Source organism: Rattus rattus, chromosome 4 (genome assembly GCF_011064425.1).
Source record: "Rattus rattus isolate New Zealand chromosome 4, Rrattus_CSIRO_v1, whole genome shotgun sequence".
Classification (NCBI taxonomy): Eukaryota; Metazoa; Chordata; class Mammalia; order Rodentia; family Muridae; genus Rattus; species Rattus rattus.
The window spans coordinates 144,837,548-144,856,792 of NC_046157.1; the positions used below are offsets into that span (position 1 = coordinate 144,837,548).

Consider the following 19,245-nt stretch of genomic DNA (forward strand, 5'->3'; position numbering starts at 1 on the left):
GGGAGAGGGAGAGTCGGTTTTGTTTAACAAGGTGACCACTATCAGGTTGACCTCAGTCATGGCAGGTCCCTGCCCTTGAAGGTAGTTGGGCAACACAAACTGGACTTGACTAGGGTTGCTGAGGAGAAGGGGAAACTAAACTAAAGTTGTATGGGTAGGAAGGGGAGAGATGGACAGAGGGAGTATGGGAGTAGTCTGGGAGTGAATGTGATCAAGCTACGAGGTGTGAAATTTCCCAAAATTAATACAAATGTTATTCATGGAAATAGGAAAAGGCACTTGTAAGAGTGGAAGCAGGTGAGAGATCTAACATAAGAGCCCCGCCCTAAGCCTGAATTACTGTGTATATTTTGGGAATCATGCCAAGATAACTTAGATATAGAGTCATTCAGAAGAGTCACATCTGAGTCACAGTTTCAACTACACAGTTTAACACTTGCCATCACAAAGCGAAGACATGACCTCTTATGTGCCCTTCCTTTGCTTTCTCTAAGCCAGAGAATCTAAATTTCTCTACAGAGGCTGAAGTGGTACAGAAACAAACAAACAAACAAAATGCTGGCAGTCCATCAGTAAACTATAGAAGGACACCATTTTGTACAGTGCCCACCACATGGGAAATTACCGGAAGCTTAGGAAAATTTGGAGGTCAAACGCAGAACTACTACACCAGACACCCTTAGGAAGGGAGCAGAAATCTGGGGTTTTAACCAACCCACTTGCTGAGATTTGAGAACCACATAAGGTTGCATACTGATGAGTCTTGGCAATGAGTTAAGTTGGAGAGAATCTGTCTTCACTTTATAGAAGCGCTTAACTCATGACCCCATGATGCAGTGCGCTTTCTCATACAAACCTTCTTCTTGGTGAGTGTGAGGTGGTAGCCGTCTCCGAAAGCTTCCTTGAGGTAAAATGGTGAACCACAGCACCGGAGCCCACCCTGTTCCAGGAAGGCAATGCGGTCACTCAGCACTTCAGCCTCGTCCAAATGGTGTGTCGACAGAATGATTGTTCTTGCTTAAAGATACAGTCGAGAACAACGCAGAATGAAAAATGAGGATACAAGGCCCCCATAGAACAGAATTAGCAAGAGTAAATCCTGGGATTTCTGAGGACAGAGTGGCGTTAATTGAGGTGAGTGAACCTCTGTAACAATCAAAGGAAAACTCAGAAGGCTGCCATTAAATATATAGGAGGGGGTCTTATATGTAATTTAGCAGCAAGCAAGTGCTTATTAAGCTTCATAGCTAATGCCCTTCATTTTCTGTGGGCATCAGCTACTTTTTCTCATTTGTCAGAGTTTTACCTCCGTTGTTTCAGTGTGCTCTCTCTCCCTCTCCCCCTTTTCCCCCTGCTCTCGCTCTTGCTCTCCCTCCTTCCTTTATGATAAAAATGGTAATTTAAAAGACTTTTTGAATATTCCTCTCTGCACTCCAGAGAGAATAATCCACTCCAGTCTGATTACTTCTCTGAATCACATCCTGTTAGCACTTATTCCGTGTGTTTTCAGTTTATTTTCATTTGTGTACATTTGGTATCTCTAATTAGATTCCATGCTTCTGTAGGCAGACTCCTCTAGTCTCCCAATAAACCTCGATAAGTTTAACTCACAGTAGTCCTGGCTATGTATTAACGAATTGACCCAGAAATCTCACCAAGAAATCTTAAGAAAAAAAGATCTCACCTCAGATATTTAGAGGGTGTTATACACAGAAAAGCTTCAACTTGATTTTGGGGAGCCCTACAGGTAGAGTTATGACTGTCCTATGGAGAAGTTATGAAAATTATACATACCAGTTTTGTTCTTGGATATGACATCCCATATACTTCGGCGAGAACATGGATCAACCCCAGTGGATGGTTCATCCAGAATCACGACCCTTGATCCACCGATGAGGGCAATGGATATGGATAATTTCCTCTTCATCCCTCCTGACAACGTCCCAACTCTCTTATGGCGATGGCTGTACAGTCCAGTGTCTTTTAAAGTCCTTCAAGAATAAATAATGAACAGTCCTATTATGTTCATAATCAATGAATACATCTTCAATGAGGTGCAGTACAGTACTGAAAATGGGAAGTCATTTATTGTCGTTTATCATCTAATTATTGTCATAAAAATAATTAGTAAGAAGAACCATTCATTTGACAAGTGGTTAGAACATTGGACATTTTGTGCCAGATTACGTCATAGAAAAAAAGCAATGAACAGAAAAAAAAAACTTTTTTCATAAAGAGATTGTACACGCATATGTGCAGAAGATGAAGAAAATCCAATTATGCCCAATCTCAAGAATGTTTATAATATAACAAGTGCTAATCAGCACACAAGTAATAAAACAAAAAGTCAGATGAGCAAAGACTAGAAAAGTGTTCATTTGGGAGAGCTTAACCAGTCATGCTCTTATTTCTGAATTGACTCACCTTTTAACCTCCTCATGGAGCTGCTTTTTGGTCCAGTGAGGGACTTTGATGGAGCCATATAAGAGAAGGTGCTCTTTGGTGGTGAGGTAACTGAACAAGACGTCATGCTGCATGCAGACCCCCATGTTTTTCCGAACGGTATTCAGGTCTGTCTTGATATCTTTCCCATAGACAAAAATGGTACCTGCCGTGGCACCAAACAGCCCGGTCAGCATGGAGCTGGAAAGGAGGATATGATAAATTAGGAATGGACCAATCACTCAAGCCAGACAGCAAGACTAGGCATAACTCATGTGCCAGCAAGGGGGTGGGAAGAACATCTCTTTAGTGAAGTCAAGCTGTGGGGAAAAAGACAATAAGAGGAAATGAAAAAAATGAAACCGACTTTTAGTTGTTTATGGTGTTGTGTGAACGCTACATGATAGCGGTGGTGGTGATAATGCTAAAACTGAGGGTGCTTTCTAGTTGAAGGTACGCTCTCTTTTTGAACATACCATGTTTCCTTGAAATCCTGTTTATATACTGGCGAATATCCAATTTATGTCTCTGGACCAAATCCTACCATTTGCACCCAGATGTGTGCTATGAATCTACCAGAAGATGCTGCATCTTCATATGATGCCTTTATGGTAAGATGCCCATGGTACTATGCTGTATCTTCCATTCGCTAATAAACTCCTATAGTGCTTGCACAAAACTATATTTCCTTTTCCTTCCTTCTTCCTTCCTTCTTTCCTTCCTTCCTTTCTCCCTTCTTTTTGTTGGGAAGGTTCCAAAATATATATTTTTTAAATGGAGGTCAAAAATTAATTAACGTGACTTTAATGCATCAAATCCATTTAATAACGACATTAAGCCAGGCATAGCAACATGCGCCTCTAGTCTAGCTTACTTTGGAGACAAAAGTGTATGTCAGAAGTCACATCTGCCTCTTTGTCTCTTGGTCACCTAACTCTACCAACATCTCCTACCACCAGGGGGCAGCAGCCATCACCTCACCGCACGCCTGCTTCTTGATCCTCCTACCTCTCTGGTCTTCTCAGTGCCATTCTCTGTATTATGGTCAACATATGTCTACCTAGAAAACTCTCAACACTTTTCGAGTAGTAAGTTGGACAGTTATTTCGAAATCATCTCCTCCCCCTCAGAACATGATCCACAAAAGGTCTAGAGAAGGGACCAGATTTCCTACCAGTCTCTCACAGTCCTAAGTAATGAATCAAGGTAATATGCAATTTCCTCATGACATCCATTGAAATACAAACAACGTGTTTTTCCCTCATGTTTAAGAGTTTATATCTAGACCAATAAAATAGGGCATTCTCAGCTGAAGTTATAGCCTCATCAAACACCTTCTCTATCATTTTTCTCCCCTGGCTTCTTATTTCCTATTAGAAAATTCACTTTATAAGTGTTCCCTTCTAGAACGCCAACCCTGGCTTTTAACAGGTTATACAAATAAAAGGCTGCGTGTTTACTCTTACCACGACCTTCACTTGTCTCCAGTTATTTAGAAAAATATACTGTGCCAGCATTTGAGTAGTTACTGAGCCTACTCAAGATGATTAAACACAGAATGTGGATGAAGTGAGACATGTCCTTAAGGGCTTGGGTTTAACAGCATCTTAACACGGGTGGCACATGCGTGCTGGCGGAGCCCTGGAGGCTCAGCGTCAAAGCAAACACGCAAACAATACAATGACCTGAGAATCCTGGGATCCTAATCCTCTCTTTATCAGGATGGTCAGTAGACAGAAAGAACAGCTGTGCGCTGCTCTTGACCTTGACTGTGTGTGATGCTGATGGTTCTGTGTTTCTCCACAAATCAAGGCTAACACTTCCTGTGACAGGGCAGATGGTACGCTGTGTTCATGCTAGGGTGTGCAAACTCAGACCCATCCCTGGCCTGGGTAGAAATACAAATAAAGAGGGACAAGCTGATTAATGTAGCCGTACACATCCCAGACCAGGGATAAGCCAGAGAGCACATGCAGTCTGAAGAGAATGGCACTAGTGAACCCTACCAACAGCTCCTGTCTCAACAGGTAACTCTGGGTTGCAGAAGGCTCTATGCTTGGCAGTGGTTCTCAACCTGTGGGTCTCTGCTCCTTTGGGGGTTGCACACCAGATAATCCTGCATATAAAATATTTACATCGCAATTCATAATGGTAGCAAAATTACAGTTATGAAGTAGCAATGAAATAATTTTATGGTTGGGAGGAACTGTATGAGAGGTTGCAGCATTAGGAAGGTGAAGAAGCACTGATCTAAGACATGCCAAGCACACTTACTTGTTATGTGGAAATTATACTGAACTAAACATCTTAAGACACGTAGGGGAAGACAGCACTAAATGCAGCAAATGAACCTATCCCATGCTGGCCTAAGATGGACTTAGAGCTCACGGTTTGGAATCTGCGGTTTAGATTTCATTTCATTCGCGGAGAAGCTGAACCATCCATAGGACGTAATAGCGCTGCTTGCTTCTCGGTTTAAGTCCTTAGTTTATAAAAAGCCATTGTTCGTTAATAATATCCTCCTCTGACATTTAGTTGAAAACTAACATACATTGTTGTGGTTTTGCCAGCTCCGTTTGGTCCCAGCAATGATGTGATGTGCCCTTCGTAGAAATTCAGGTTGAGGTTATCAACAGCTGTTTTTGAGCCATAGCTCTTGGTGACCCCGTGAAGGGCAACTCCAACTTGGAGATCTTTAGGTTCAGGTTCAATGTTGGAGGGAAACGCACAGTCAGGACCTAGAGAGGAAGGAGAGGAATTGTAAGCTCATAAGTAAGTAATAGAGCTGGCTTAGACTTTACTTTAAAAACTAAACATTATATAAATATAATCTTTAAGTTTAAAGAGTTCAGGGGCAACTGATTTATTATACTCTCTAGCTTCCTTCTGACCTGCTTACAGAATGAGCAGGACTACAAAACCACATTCTCTAGGGTTTATTATATCAGCCTTCTCCGTCAGAAGAAGCATTTCCCGAATGCAGTATCATAAGTTTATGGTCTCTCTTTTTTTTTTCCTCCCCAACAGATCTTAAATATTCAAAAGATAACCCAGAAGGGTTGTTCTCTGATTGGGAAGGATGTTATCACTTTATGAAATAAATGTTTCCAAGTTGTGCTTTTACAGTAACGCGGTTTTCTTGGACCTGTGGCTTACAGAATCCAGCTAATTTTCCCATCCACAGTTTCTTCAGGCATCACCGGGCCACCACTTGCAGGGGGATCTTTAATTTATAGAGACGATGGCACTCGCCCTGAGTACGGTGTGGGTTTTGTGCTCTTTGTCTCACGTTAGCTGTGGGTTATGCTGCATGACCCAGTTTTGTTTCTTGGTCACTCCTATGACTGGCAGCAGACGGCTAGAGTAGGGGATGCGGACTGTGGGCAAGGAAGAACATTTTTCTCTACGTGAGTCTAACTGGACCACAAAGGGATCTACAGGTTTGCTTAATTAGCGACATATGCTTACCAACTGAGCTAATGAGCCCAGAAGAAGGCACAATTCAATCCCTGTAAGAATGTAAACACATATGTGTAGACATACTCACCCATGACTAAAGGGTTGATAATTTTAGCGTTTAGGAAAATGTAGCCAAACCCACTAGTTAGGTGATTTTAATGTCATTTCTGTTGTAATGCCACAAGCTGTTGACCTACTTGTCTTATTGGCAGAAGGGTTTGTGCTCTGCATCATGATGTTAGTAAACATTAGGCCACTGCTTTTCTCATGCTTCACCTCGGCGCATCCAAATCGCTCTTTCCAGTAAGAAGGAAGGACAGGAAAATACCAGGGAGCTGCCATGCCGTATGTCCCTGTAATGAGAACACATAAGGAAGAGTGATTACTACCTAAACAATGAAACGCTGGATGGTTCGGAAATGACTTCATTTTGTAGAATACTACATAACGTCAAAGGGTGCGTTCCGCTCACAGAGTAAAGCCAAAAGGATCCTCTCTTTTAAAAGCAGTGTCAGTGAACAACAGTTATAAAATCTGCCCATTTGAAGAGTGCAGTTGGATTATTTTTGTTCATTTACAAATGCAGGCATCACCACCATGGTCCAGTGTTAAACTAATTCTGTATCCCCACAGCATTTTCACAGGATTCCTTTCCATATACCCTGGTCCTACCCCAAGTCCCACACTAGCACTGGTATGCTTTCTGTCTCAAGACAGTCATTTTTTTTTTCTTTTCTTTTTTTTCCGGGGCTGGGGACCGAACCCAGGACCTTGCGCTTCCTAGGCAAGCGCTCTACCACTGAGCCAAATCCCCAACCCCAAGACAGTCATTTTTTAATAAACATTTTGTGCAAATGAAAGCACAATGTATTCATCCATCCACTGAAAATGTACACATATCAAGAATACTTAGAGGGAAAACACCTAAACGTGTTAGAAAGAATAACTGTTTGACATCCAGAGTGGGAGGCCAGTCTATGTTATAGAGTGCATTTCATTATCCATAAATTAGAGACTTAGGTTTTACCTTATTGGTGTATCAAGCTTCTATTTGGAAAGACTGGTTGGACCTGACGCTACCACATGATTTTGAATTTACCTTGTCTTTAAAAGGACAGTGATACAAGAGACACAGCAACAAATTTAATCTGAACAATTTGGTCAATTCATGGTTTTATTATACCATTTCAGAGGTTTCGGAGGGCCAGTCAACTATTAGCTCATGTATATTAGCTGACTGACAGCCATGACGAGAAACATCTGTGCAGGTTCCTACCTGGGAAAACATTCCTGACGTACCAAGCAATAAAGAAATAAATGAAAGAGTCTGCTAGGATTAGACAGCACAGCCAGCCGAATGAGGTGGTATCATCCTGGACAGGGGATTTGTACATATTTTCCCATTGAAGACCTGGAAATTGAACACAGGTGTTTATTCTTCCTTGGCACCCATCACAGTTAGAGATAAAGCCCCACTTTAAAGAAATCAAACGTACCAATGCCTTGTTCTTCATACCGGGCAATATATTGACTTGCATAGCTGAATGCTGTTGGGGACAACAGGCTCTAAGAAGAAAATGAACAGTGGTGATAGAACAGCAGATTTCACTTGGAAGGTCTCAAAATACTTAACATGTTAGACACATAGGAAAAGTAGATGCTCGCTCTCTACGTCTATTTTAAAATACCGATGTTCCTTGCCAAAAATACTACAATGAGAGAGAGAAAGAGAGAGAGAGAGAGAGAGAGAGAGAGAGAGAGAGGACAGAGAGACAGAGAGACAGAGGGAGAGAGACAGAGACAGAGAGAATGAGGAAATACTTGGAGAATGCCTTTTAACAATCCAAAATATATGTTTAAGCTTATTAAATATTGTTCAGAAATTTATAAGGTAGGAAATTACAGAGTAATAGAGTGTGAAGACTCAAATTAAATGATATCAGGGCCAGAAAATGTTCCTAAATTTATTTCAGGTGCTAGAGTTTTGAATGAGAATATACTAAAATATTTATTGGTTGAATATTTGATAATCACTACAAATTATAAATTTAAGTTTTGTTTAAACCTAGAGCAGTCAGGGTTGAATTAAGGTTATTCATCAAGCTCTATGTCTTTGAACAGAAAAGCCTTAATATGACAGGAAATGTTCTGCTTTTTGAATTTTAAATTCAGTCATCTTAGTTCTCAATTTAGTGCTTCTGGACTAGGAAAAAGCAGAAAAGAATCCACATTTGAGCATAGACTATCAATGCCTTCATCACTATTCCTGCTGGCTGTGTGTTCCTCATGAAAACTATGATGGCTTTTTATTCATGAGAATGGTTCTAACACAAGAGGTTCTGAGATGTTTAAGGATTCGAACCAGAGAAGTCGGAACTCTTAGTGATCTCTAAAATGTGGCAGGTAATATTTTAACTGTTTGAGAACCAGAGCCTAACAGCATCACTAATGGTTCTAGAAGCTGTGGGGTTAGGGAGGGGGTGTTTCCTTTCAGAGTAGATGGCAATTAGAAAAGTTGTTAGAAGAGTTAAGTTTATTTTGCTATTGCATTATATTTTAATTATATAAGTGATCTTTCAACTTGAGTGTACTCATGAACTAAAGGAGGGAGGTATTTATATCCCACAAGGGTGCACTCCAACAGTTGGCTTACCATGAATACTTTAATAACATAGCTCAACTCATCCTCAACCGTAACCAGAACAATAAATGGGAAAAAGGCGATGACGTAGATGAGGCTTCCAATCAGAGCTGCAATGTTGGTGTTGTTGAAGAAGACACTGATGAGATAGCTCATGGCAATCACTGAGAAGCTGTAGTCCGAAAAGTACAGGAACAGAATGAAGCCATTTGTCTTGGGAAGAATATTGCCGAACTTGAGGATTACAATGAGGATCGCAATGGTGACCAGTAAGAATCCGATACTCTCTATAAGCCAGGCAAAGAAATGGCTGCAGGAGTTCACGCCCATCATCTTCATGTACTAGAAGAAGAAGGAAGAGTTAGATGCTTCTTCATCTGATACCCAAGTAATGATTACTTCTGTATCGTGACAAAGTGTCCAAGAGTCTTACATGGGACTATACATTTGAATAATTTATGAGAATTCTCTTGGATTGCTAAGACTTTTTGTATCAGCTCCTCTTGGATTTTATGTGCCCAAAGTGGCATCCCAACATAGACAACAATTTTATCAGAAACGACCCTTCTCACTAATAAAAACACACACTTCTAAGACAAGTGAGGTAGCTCAGTAGACAGAGGCTCTTGACTGAAGGCCTGGTGAGCCGGATTCCACACCAGCATCTTAGAACGATAAGAAGGACCAACTCTTGAAAGCTGTCTTCTGACCTCACCAATGTGTGCCTGCTTGGTGTCGTTCTCTGTTTCTCTGTCTCTCTCCCAGAAAATAAATCAGTAGTGAGCACTTGCTTAGTTGCAGAGGTCCTGAGTTCAATTCCTAGCAATACACACCCTTGAGCGTGCGCTTGTGCGCGCACACACACACACACACACCATATATGCACACACATACCTCTGTATGTACAGTACAGTGTTAGCTTTGAAACGGGTATCTAGCTGACTTCCCTAGATTAGACCCTAGATTAAATTGATTTAGATGAGGATATCAAATTTATGGTGTCTCCTCTATTATTTTACAGCATGAACTCGGCATTTGCTTAGGTATAAATATTTCAGTCTGGTTTAAAAGCCGCACATAGTTTAACTTCAAATAGGGATTGGAATAATAAAAGTCTATATATTTTTAATAAGCCTTAATGAACAATATAACTATTGCTTCTGTTTCTCTGTTTCATGAGAGAAACACAGACGATTTAGATCCTTGTTACTCAAAATGTGGCAGTTTGAAGGATGATCTTTTGCCTTTTCTGATAACCTCCTCATCCCTAACAGACTGTGTCAGTCTTGGCTTTTTTTTTTTTTTTTTACAAAAAGGCGTTCATACACCCACGAACTGAGGTATGCGATAGGTCAATTTCTCAGCTAATATTCTTTTCTGAGTCAGTAATATCCCTAGGGCCAAGATATTCCACTGGAGACCTTCTACCTGAAAAAGATCTGCTTTTACACAAATGCAAAGGAGTCTTGTCCATGACCCCCACTCCCCTTCAACCTCAGTAATCTTAAATTTGGTACAAGAAGAGCACTGGGGAAACCTAGCTTCCAGTTATAACAATTTATGGTTAATATTAAGCTTATATATCTAATGTCCCATTTTGAAATAATAAAATACATGTTCCGCTAACAGCTTTATCGTCCAATGTTTTTATAGAATAAATAATTTTTAATCTCTCTCTTAATACTGTACAGAAAGACAACAACAACAATATAATAATGCACTGGGTATTTTATTCTATGTAGCAGACATTACCTTCTGGGTTTCTTACAACTTATCACATTTGAGAACTCTGCTTGCTCTTGTTACCATGGAGACAGTGCCTGCCAACAGTCTAAGCAGTGGGCCTTAAGCTAATCAACACTGAGAAAAAGCCAGGGACTTCCTCTCTTAACTTTGTCCTCTCCCCTCACCTTCTTCTATGCCTCCTCCTTGGCTCCATCCTCTCTGCAAAGAAGAGCCCATCTATGTTTCCAAAGGAAGAGGAAGAGGAAGTTAAATGTTTCCAAAGGAAGAGGAAGTCAACTCGAAGAAGTTGCACTAAGTAAAGATTTACCGCGGAAAGTTCCCCGTAATTGCAAGATTTGTTTTCCTTGAAAACAAACTTACATTTTGATTTTTCTAACAGGAAGCAAAGCTCACTGATTTTACTCCAGAAATTCTCACCACATTTCTCACCCAGTTTAAGAAAATTATTTGTGTCGGTTTTGATATCTCCAGTTCAGAGATACTTATCAATCCCAGTGTGATTCTGAAACGCAGGCTCTTTTTATCTGCCTGGGTGTTATTTGCATTTTGAGATTTAATTACTTATGGAGGCTTGAACATAACTAATTGGAACACACATAACTAAACTATTTAATCTTATTGGCTCATAAAACAACGACAACAATGACAAGAGAAAAAAAACCTCCCTCCACCTGCAATCTGAATATGAGTAAGAAACATGTTGCTACCTTTCTAAAGTGAATATCACATATGTAAGCTACATTGACGCCATGAAATGAAGGGTACATTTTATATTAAATATGCTTTTCTGTCCTGGTGCCCAGCAGGCCCAGTTGAAAGTCTTTATGTTTCTAGAATATTCTCTATCTGTAAACTAATTAAAAGATAATATGGCAAGCCTCACAACTAACAATGAAGGTGCCCATCACAATAATTAGGAGCCGTTTAAACCCAAGATGTGATTCTGGTTGCTAAGAGCTGATAAAACTTCAAGACTGGTCATTTCACTTTCCACAGAAATGGGCTGAGCTGGGTTCTCCCTGAAGTAATCACAGCGGACTCTAGCATGAAAGTTCGATGCAGAACTCGAGGATTTCACGCCACAAGGACCAGCTGTATTCATAACAAGAAAGGGCTCTGAGAGCACACAAGTCATTCATAAATCATCCGGAATTGCTGCCAACTTCCTGATAGCAAAGAAGACCAAAGACATGGGTGGAAGATGGCCTGCAGAGAGTGGACGGCTGCTCTTCCTTGATGCCATTGGTTCTCCCTCAGTGTGGCAGATGTCAGGTGCCGGCTTTGCAATCAAAGAGTCACTTGTCCCTAGCCTCCCTAACCTGCCAGTGCAATTCATCAATATCCGATAACCGGAAAAGCCCGGCACACAGCGGTCAAAGCTGGCCCAGTTTACAGCAGTCACTCAGAAAGAGATTCCAGAAGAATTTGTGAGAACATGTTGCTACACTCCTGAGAGACTTCTGCTTAGAGACTAATGCTGATATGAGAAGGGAAGTCACAAATATTCACGATTTGCTTGTCACCACAGGCCAAGCACTAAGTCATGAGGAATAATGACATCTTTCATTTAAAATTTTGAAATTAATTTTGACAATAGATTTTTAAAATTTTTTGTAAGATTAAAAAGAATGTGATTATTATCGGGAATGTTCCATATTCCTGCAGGAAGGAATGGGGCATGTTATGAAAGCATAGAAAAGGTGTTTGATGTGAAGCAGCCCTGTGGTACTGAAGACTCTGTTCTAACTCATAGATAACTTGGTATTAACTCATAGATAACTTGGGCTGCCTGTCTGAACTGAAGGAAAACTCCAAAATTCTCTCTCTAGTTGTACATAAAGTCCCAACAATGGATTCTTGGAGCAACCTGATCCAATTAGCTCTGAACACACACACACACACACACACACACACACACACACATGCTCTCACACATATACACACACACTCTCTCACACTCACACACGCTCTCACACACATACACACACACTCTCTCACACACTCACACACGCAGACACACTCACACACACTATCACACACGCACACACACACACGCACACACACACATGCACACACGCTCACACACTCACTCACACACACTCTCTCTCACACACACACACTATTTAAAAATAAAAATTTTTTTTTTTAGCCAGGTGTGGCACATGCCTTTAAGCCCAGAACTTGTGAGGCAGAGGCAGGCAGTTCTCAGTCTGGTCTACACAGTGAGTTCCGGGACAGTCAGGGATATACAATAAAACCCTGTCTCAAAACTAAAAATTTTTCTGTTATAAAATTAATATTTTATAGCTGTAGTATTTTAATTGTTAAAAGCACAGAATGTAGAACAAAACTCACAAAGGGTATTTTAAAAAGCATTTTAAGACTCAGTTTCAAAAATAGATTTATTGGTTATTAATATTTGTGCTATTTTCAAAGTTAAGGAGATTTCTCAGAGGCACATCATGACAGGGTCAAATATTAGTAACTTCATTGAGATACAGCTAAATAGGTTTTCTTGCCCCATTTTTAAAAGTAATTATAGAAGGCAAGAAGTACAATGCTGTGGGTTTTTTTTTTAACCTTCGTGTTTTAATTTGAGTGGAAAAGAAGTAGTCCATGGGCACTTTCATACTTTAACTGAATATAAAATGATGGCATTAACAAGTAATTTCAAGTTTCTGGTAACCAAAGAGATTGGCCATCACCACTCTCGAAACATCTTAAAATTCTGCACCACTGAAGGAAAGCAGCTACGGCTTTGAAAAGGGTTGTGTGAAAGTCAAGACAGTCCTACTGAGGACCATGATGACTACGACGGTCTTCAGCAGCTCACCTCTCGCTGCCTGGGCACAGAGCCTCCTCATCTTTGAGAAGAAGGAGGTAGCCGTGACCTGAGGGCAGTGGAGAAGCCAACCTGGGGACAGTAGGGGCATTCCATCTGTGTTGCACCATGTACCAACTATGCTATATTCCTTTCAGTCTAGGACACGGTTGTTTTAAAGATGTGACATTAATTGGCATATAGCCCCCAAAAGAAAAATTACTGCTGACTAAGTTATGACACCATATTAACTATATCCTGATGTCACAGGCTTTTTTGGGGGGGCGGGGGGTCAGTAACTTAGCACTGATAAGTAAGAAGTAACAGAGAAGTAACATAGAGCATCCCCTCTGTTCTGAGATATATCCATTCTGTAAATACTACACCGACTGATGTCTAGACAAAAGAGAAAGACTGAGTTTAGGGACTAGGCTCAAGTGAGGACTTCCCAAAGCCTGGAATTCCAAGATCTCTGAATCCACCCCTCCCCCATCCCCAAGGTAACTTTGACCCTGTTGTCATGTGGTTAGAACTTGAAAGCGGATGCCTCCTAAGTGAAGGCGCAGAACTAGCACAGAGAAATAGTTCACTGTTAAAAATACGCCTTTCATCTCTTCTGCTGAGAGAGGACTGCATTATGCTTCGACATTTCCAGGGACATACAACGGATGCATTCAAACAGCATTGTGTCCTCCCATAAAACAATGTGGTGAGCGTGACATATGCAGATGTGTACACGAGTATACACTGACACACATGCACAAGCACGTTTGTTGTTTGTATCACGAGTATCATATTTCAGGTAGGTATCTGTTTTGAAGTAGAAAACAGCTCAGTGTCTACCTCAGTTTTCTACTTCAAAGTCATCCTTTAATCTTTAAAGACCCACTTTTGAGGCTTAGGAACCTGAGACATAGAAGATAGAAAAGACCATGCAACCCAATTAAAGTTTGGGGTGTGAATCAGGCTTTTAGATGGTTATTAGAAAATCATGGCATTCAGACCAGAAGACAGCGAGGCTTAAATCAATGTATGAGACACTTAGCAAATTGTAACTGAAAGATAAATGAGACGCAAGGTATACTGGAAAGGGAATTTATTCTTTAAAAGCAAAATTAACCTCATGCCTGCATCCACATCTGTGTCTATACCTACTAGGGGCTCGCTTGGTTGCCCTTCCAGCCATCATTCTTCCTCAATAGTGTCGGTAGTATTTAAACTTCATTAGAGCCTATATCTTATAGGTAACTTACTCTGGAAAAATTATTGTGAGGTTCATAACTATATTTTATTTTATTCAATATTATTCTGATTTTGTCTTCTCAGAAGGACTCATTAAATGCCTTTTGTGTTGCTTTTTTGAGAAAACCAAGTAAGGACTGCCTGTGATCTGTAAAATGTTTGCCTTTCTCATTTGCAAGAATGTGGGCTATGCTGTCTGAGTCTGAATAGGCATGATAAAAGTCACAGCAATTAGCTGTTCTATGACTAGGACTTATTCCCAACAGGAGAAGATTCTCAACATACCTCGTGGAGCCGAAGGTCCTTCTCATAGACAAGCTTTTTAACAAAGGCAGCTATGAATACAACCCAGGCGACCATAAGCACAATCGGAAGGGAATAGGAGACACTGGTGAGGAAGCTGTGAAACAGAAGAGAAGATCCGGTCATCAAAATAAATGCCGCCCTACAGACTGCAGCGTGCAAGAAGTGAATGCCCCCGTGTGAGGAATTACATTCCCATTAGGGAGCTCAGAATAACTATTAACACAGCCTCACCATTTATGAAGTAGGAAGCTAATTTAACAGTGGCTATCTTTTTTGGGGGGGGGTAGTACAAGAGTGAAGACATAGCTCTGGTGGGGGGAGGGGTTAGAGAAAAATTGTCACTTTGTTTAAATTGCACTTGAGTATGTCCTGGTTGGGAAAATCATTATTCAGCTATAATTACAACACTCAAAACTTTTCTTATCTGAATGGCAGATTCAAAATTAGAGGATGATTGGCAAGCCAATCTAAAAGTGACAGTGTCCGAGGTGACTGAATTAATCTTTAAGGAAGTTTGTAATTATAATTAAACTAAAAGTTCCTGAATCAAATGATATGAAATCCAGAATATTTTATTTAAAATGCAAAGAAGTCAGATTCTTTAAAGGCATTTCAAATGGTGTTGAAATCTCTCTCTCTCTCTCTCTCTCTCTCTATATATATATATATATATATATATATATATGTGTGTGTGTGTGTGTGTATATATGTATATGTATGTATATATGTATATATACATTGGCTGTATGTTATACTAGAGGGACCTTGGAAAGTCCTACATGTATTTCCGAGCAGTTGGTGATAACGCTTTGGTGTTATTTGATGTTTCTCCAAGCTGACCATAGAGCAGAAACACTTAAACCTTCCTACATAAAACCTGCTCACTTACTATGTACGCACAGGGCAGGAGTTTGCTTTTGAACAATTTCCCTGGAGCTGGTGGTGGTAATAACCAGGGAGGCATGGCTCTGGCAATCACAGCCCTCTAATGGGCAGAGGCAAAGGCGGATGCTCTTTGTGAAGTTCCACATCAATCTCTTTAGCCTCTTGGGCTGCCCAGAAGTCTTTATTTAGAGAAAGGTCCCAAGACCATTCTTACACACTCGAGAAAAAGGCAAATATTAATGGACCGTGAGGTCACTATCACTTGATATCACGGTACTGTGCAGAAGTGTATCACTACTGAAGAGATGGGAAACTAGCATATAGTTTGCTTCCTGGGGGAGATGTTTGTAAGAGAACATTTGTTCAATGAATTTTGCCTCAGACCAGGTTTATTCTTAATTCAGTTTCTGGATAGACAATTAGGTAAGGGCTCCCATTAGTTAATGACAATGCTCTCATAATGTTTCTTCCAAATAATGGTGCGTTTTAGGTTTAGTCTAGTACTGAGAAAAATGCAGATACTGTCATCAGATGGGTGTACATCTCAGTCAAGGGAGGTATTGAATTTCCTTATTATCTGAAAACTATGGATGGTGATACTGCTTCCATTTAACTGACAGAGTGCAGAGGTCGATCAAATAAAATAACATACTGGGAAGAATTTTGTATGTTGCAAAGAGTTTACATTACATACAAGGTCTTTTGTTCACTCTCACAAAGCATGCAATGTCCTGGTGCCTCTATTCTTTAAGGAAACAGTCAGGCAAAATCTGCTTTCGGTTCTAAACATATGGTAAAGGCATGGTGAATGTCTTCCCTTCATTGGACACGTCAAGGCAGAAGGGAGTTCTCAAAAGGGTGTTTGACCACTAGCCATCCCACTCACTTGTCTTTCATGAAGCAGGGATAGGGAACGGCTTGAACCTGGACGGCGACTTCCTGGGAGTTCCTTCCCGTTTGTAATTCTATGATGGCTCTTTCAATACTATCCTGCAAATAAATGAAGGCCCGGCCGTAGATCTGGTTGTGTGATGGAGAATTGTGTGGCCCCGGGGCCCAAATCTTTGTTCTTATGCTCCTTGTTGTCTGTGCCGTCTTCAGACTCATGCGGATGGTATATCTCACGATAGGAGGAAGGGAGACTCTTTCAGAGTCAAAGCCTCTGTGTGAACTTCCGTTAGATGGAAGCTTAAAAATGACACCTAAAAGGAAAACAGCAACAGCAGCACAAAAGTTACTTCCTGGGCAGCGTTACTCACTGGTCAGAGGGTGTAATTTAGGGAGCAGCCAGACAACTGAGTTAGCAGTGGGACAGTGCGTTCAGGCTCTTCGTTTAGCGGGATGGTTTCTAAGAGGGGTCCACGTCAAGGTTCAAAGCTGGAGTTAAGAATATCCTCACAGAGTGACAGAGTAAATATATCACCGCAAGCCACTCATTTAAATTGCCAAGCAATATTTTAAATGGATAATCTTGACTGATAACGAGGCTAGCCTTAGCTTCACCCTTTAATTGCATGACGCTTTCTACTCTGAATTGTTTTCCTCAGTGAAGTGAGATATTTGTTGAAGGGCTCTTGTGCTTGGACAATGCAGTCGGTTGAAGGATCTCGTTATACTAATGTCAGAAGGGGGCAACGGGCTTCAGACTTTTTTTTGTGTTCTGGACAGAAGAGGGGGGCAAAGAATACAGTATGGCTTAGTCCACAGAGACTCCTCCCCTAACAGGGTAGCACTTACTTCCGAAGAGCTCATTACTCTTGTAGAGCTGCTTGGCTATCATCTCCATTTCGTCCACAGTGTCTGCTGCCTGAATACGGTCGTAAAGCACACAGGAGGAAATATTCACTGTCAGGGAAGACAGCGTGTTCAGCTGATCGATGATGTCAATGTTGTTCTCTAATTTCAGCCTGAGAACATCTAAAGGAGAGAGAGAGAGATTACGATCTTTATTTCAAAAGTAGTAAAACAAATACTGATTTTTTTTTTTTGAAAAATGGTGACATGGTGTCAATTAAACTAAATTATAACAATGAGGTGATGCTGTAGAATTTATTTCAAAAATATCTAATATTCCATATTGAAGAAAATGTGTCCAGTTCTGCAGAAATTCCTTGAGAAGAATGCTAAGCCAGTTACAAATACAACCAACCCAGGTTCAGAGGGACATAAGATAATGCAAAAGTATATTCTGTTATGATTTAAATAACAAAGGACTAAGGATGAACACATCTTAAAAATTATGAATATAGTTGCTGTGGAGATGGCTCAGTAGGTTTTAAAAACGTACTTGGCAAGCAAGCACAGGTACCCTGGATGTGGAGGCTTGGCGCCCATGCAAAAGCCAGGTGTGGCGGTGCCTACATTGACAAGGGTTGGGTTGGGAGCAGAAACAGACAAATCCCTGGAGCCTGCCAGCCTGTCTGTGTAGCTGAACAGGCAAGCTCCATCTTCACTGAGAGACCATAGAATCACTGAGAGATCAAGAAAATAGGATGGAGAGATACTGAAGAGGACGCCCAACATCTACTTCTGACCTCCATGTGCCTACACATGAACATGCTATGTGCACAGACCACACACATAGAATAAATACATTATATATGTAATACACTTTGGGTAACTATGACCATCTTAAATAAGCGAAACAAAAAATCTTCCTTAGTGTTGGGAATTGGTTCTAATGCTTTCTCTTAATTTGGCTCCCAAAGCTGCACTTCCAGACCTGAGGGTCCCTGCCCCCAGCTGACTTCAAGGTGAGACTTTTAAATTACGTGGTCAGGGGACAGAGAGAGGAAGCGGGGTGGGGAGGGAGGAAGAAGAGGAGGAGGAGGAGGAGGAGGAGGAGGAGGAGGAGGAGGAGGAGGAGGAGGAGAATATCGCCATGCCTGGGCTGGGATGGGGGAGGGGGTGAGAGAAAGCATCCAGCAATGGTGGTGGAAAGGGAATGCAGCCCTATGAGGGAGCAGCACAAGGTCCAGGATTTGATTCCCAGTACCACTGTCTTAAATAAACAACACAGTCTTTTGTGAGTCATCTCTATTCATGTCTGAATTAACCTAGACAATATGACCAAGATTTAATTGTAAGTAATTACACTGGAAGAAAGAGGATTTAATTGTTCTTCAGTTGTCAGATTCCATGGGAGGAAGGCAGCAGGGACCAAGGGTAAATATAAAATCATGAGTTAACAAATCATTTGACCAATTAAGTTTTTATTAACTTGATCATTATGAAGACTGGGCTGTGACTATCATAAATCCTTCTAAACAGGTCCCTTACCTTACCCAGAGTAAGTCCTGGTTCTCACAGAGGGCAATTCCCTGACTCTATTTCTCGGCACATTTTAGCATAACAGGCTTTAGATGGTGAGGGTGCTAGTAAGGAATGGCTGTGTTATAGAACACCGTGGCCTCCAGCATACACTGGAAACCAACAATGACAAGGAAGGAGTCTCCAGGCCTGTTGGAGCATGGGTTCAAGGAAATGCTCGGGCAAGATCTAACTGTATACTCCTTACATTATAATATAATACAAGTCTCATTGACAAACATATATATGTATACATGTATAATATGTATGTGTGTGTATGTGTATGTGTGTGTGTAGTCAAGTTTGATCATTAAACGCAGGCCTTCAAGTGAGTTAGACTCACTTTTATACTTACTTTAATCTGATTTTAAATTCTAAGCCTCATCTATTTTAA

The 19,245-nt window shown here is 40.8% G+C and overlaps 1 protein-coding gene across 1 annotated transcript in view; it reads right to left on the minus strand.

The window, feature by feature from the left end:
* The window catches only part of Abca12 (ATP binding cassette subfamily A member 12), a 169,840-nt gene that overhangs the window by 37,949 nt on the left and 112,646 nt on the right, over positions 1–19,245 (minus strand). Inside the window, exons 21-31 of the mRNA XM_032901300.1 lie at positions 17,280–17,459; positions 16,429–16,744; positions 14,637–14,751; positions 8,555–8,884; positions 7,398–7,467; positions 7,178–7,312; positions 6,099–6,254; positions 4,994–5,180; positions 2,425–2,643; positions 1,795–1,991; positions 857–1,017 (exon numbers count right to left, since the gene is read on the minus strand). Of these exons, the coding sequence (XP_032757191.1) occupies positions 857–1,017; positions 1,795–1,991; positions 2,425–2,643; positions 4,994–5,180; positions 6,099–6,254; positions 7,178–7,312; positions 7,398–7,467; positions 8,555–8,884; positions 14,637–14,751; positions 16,429–16,744; positions 17,280–17,459 (2,066 nt within the window). The remainder of the gene's footprint in view (positions 1–856; positions 1,018–1,794; positions 1,992–2,424; positions 2,644–4,993; positions 5,181–6,098; positions 6,255–7,177; positions 7,313–7,397; positions 7,468–8,554; positions 8,885–14,636; positions 14,752–16,428; positions 16,745–17,279; positions 17,460–19,245) is intronic.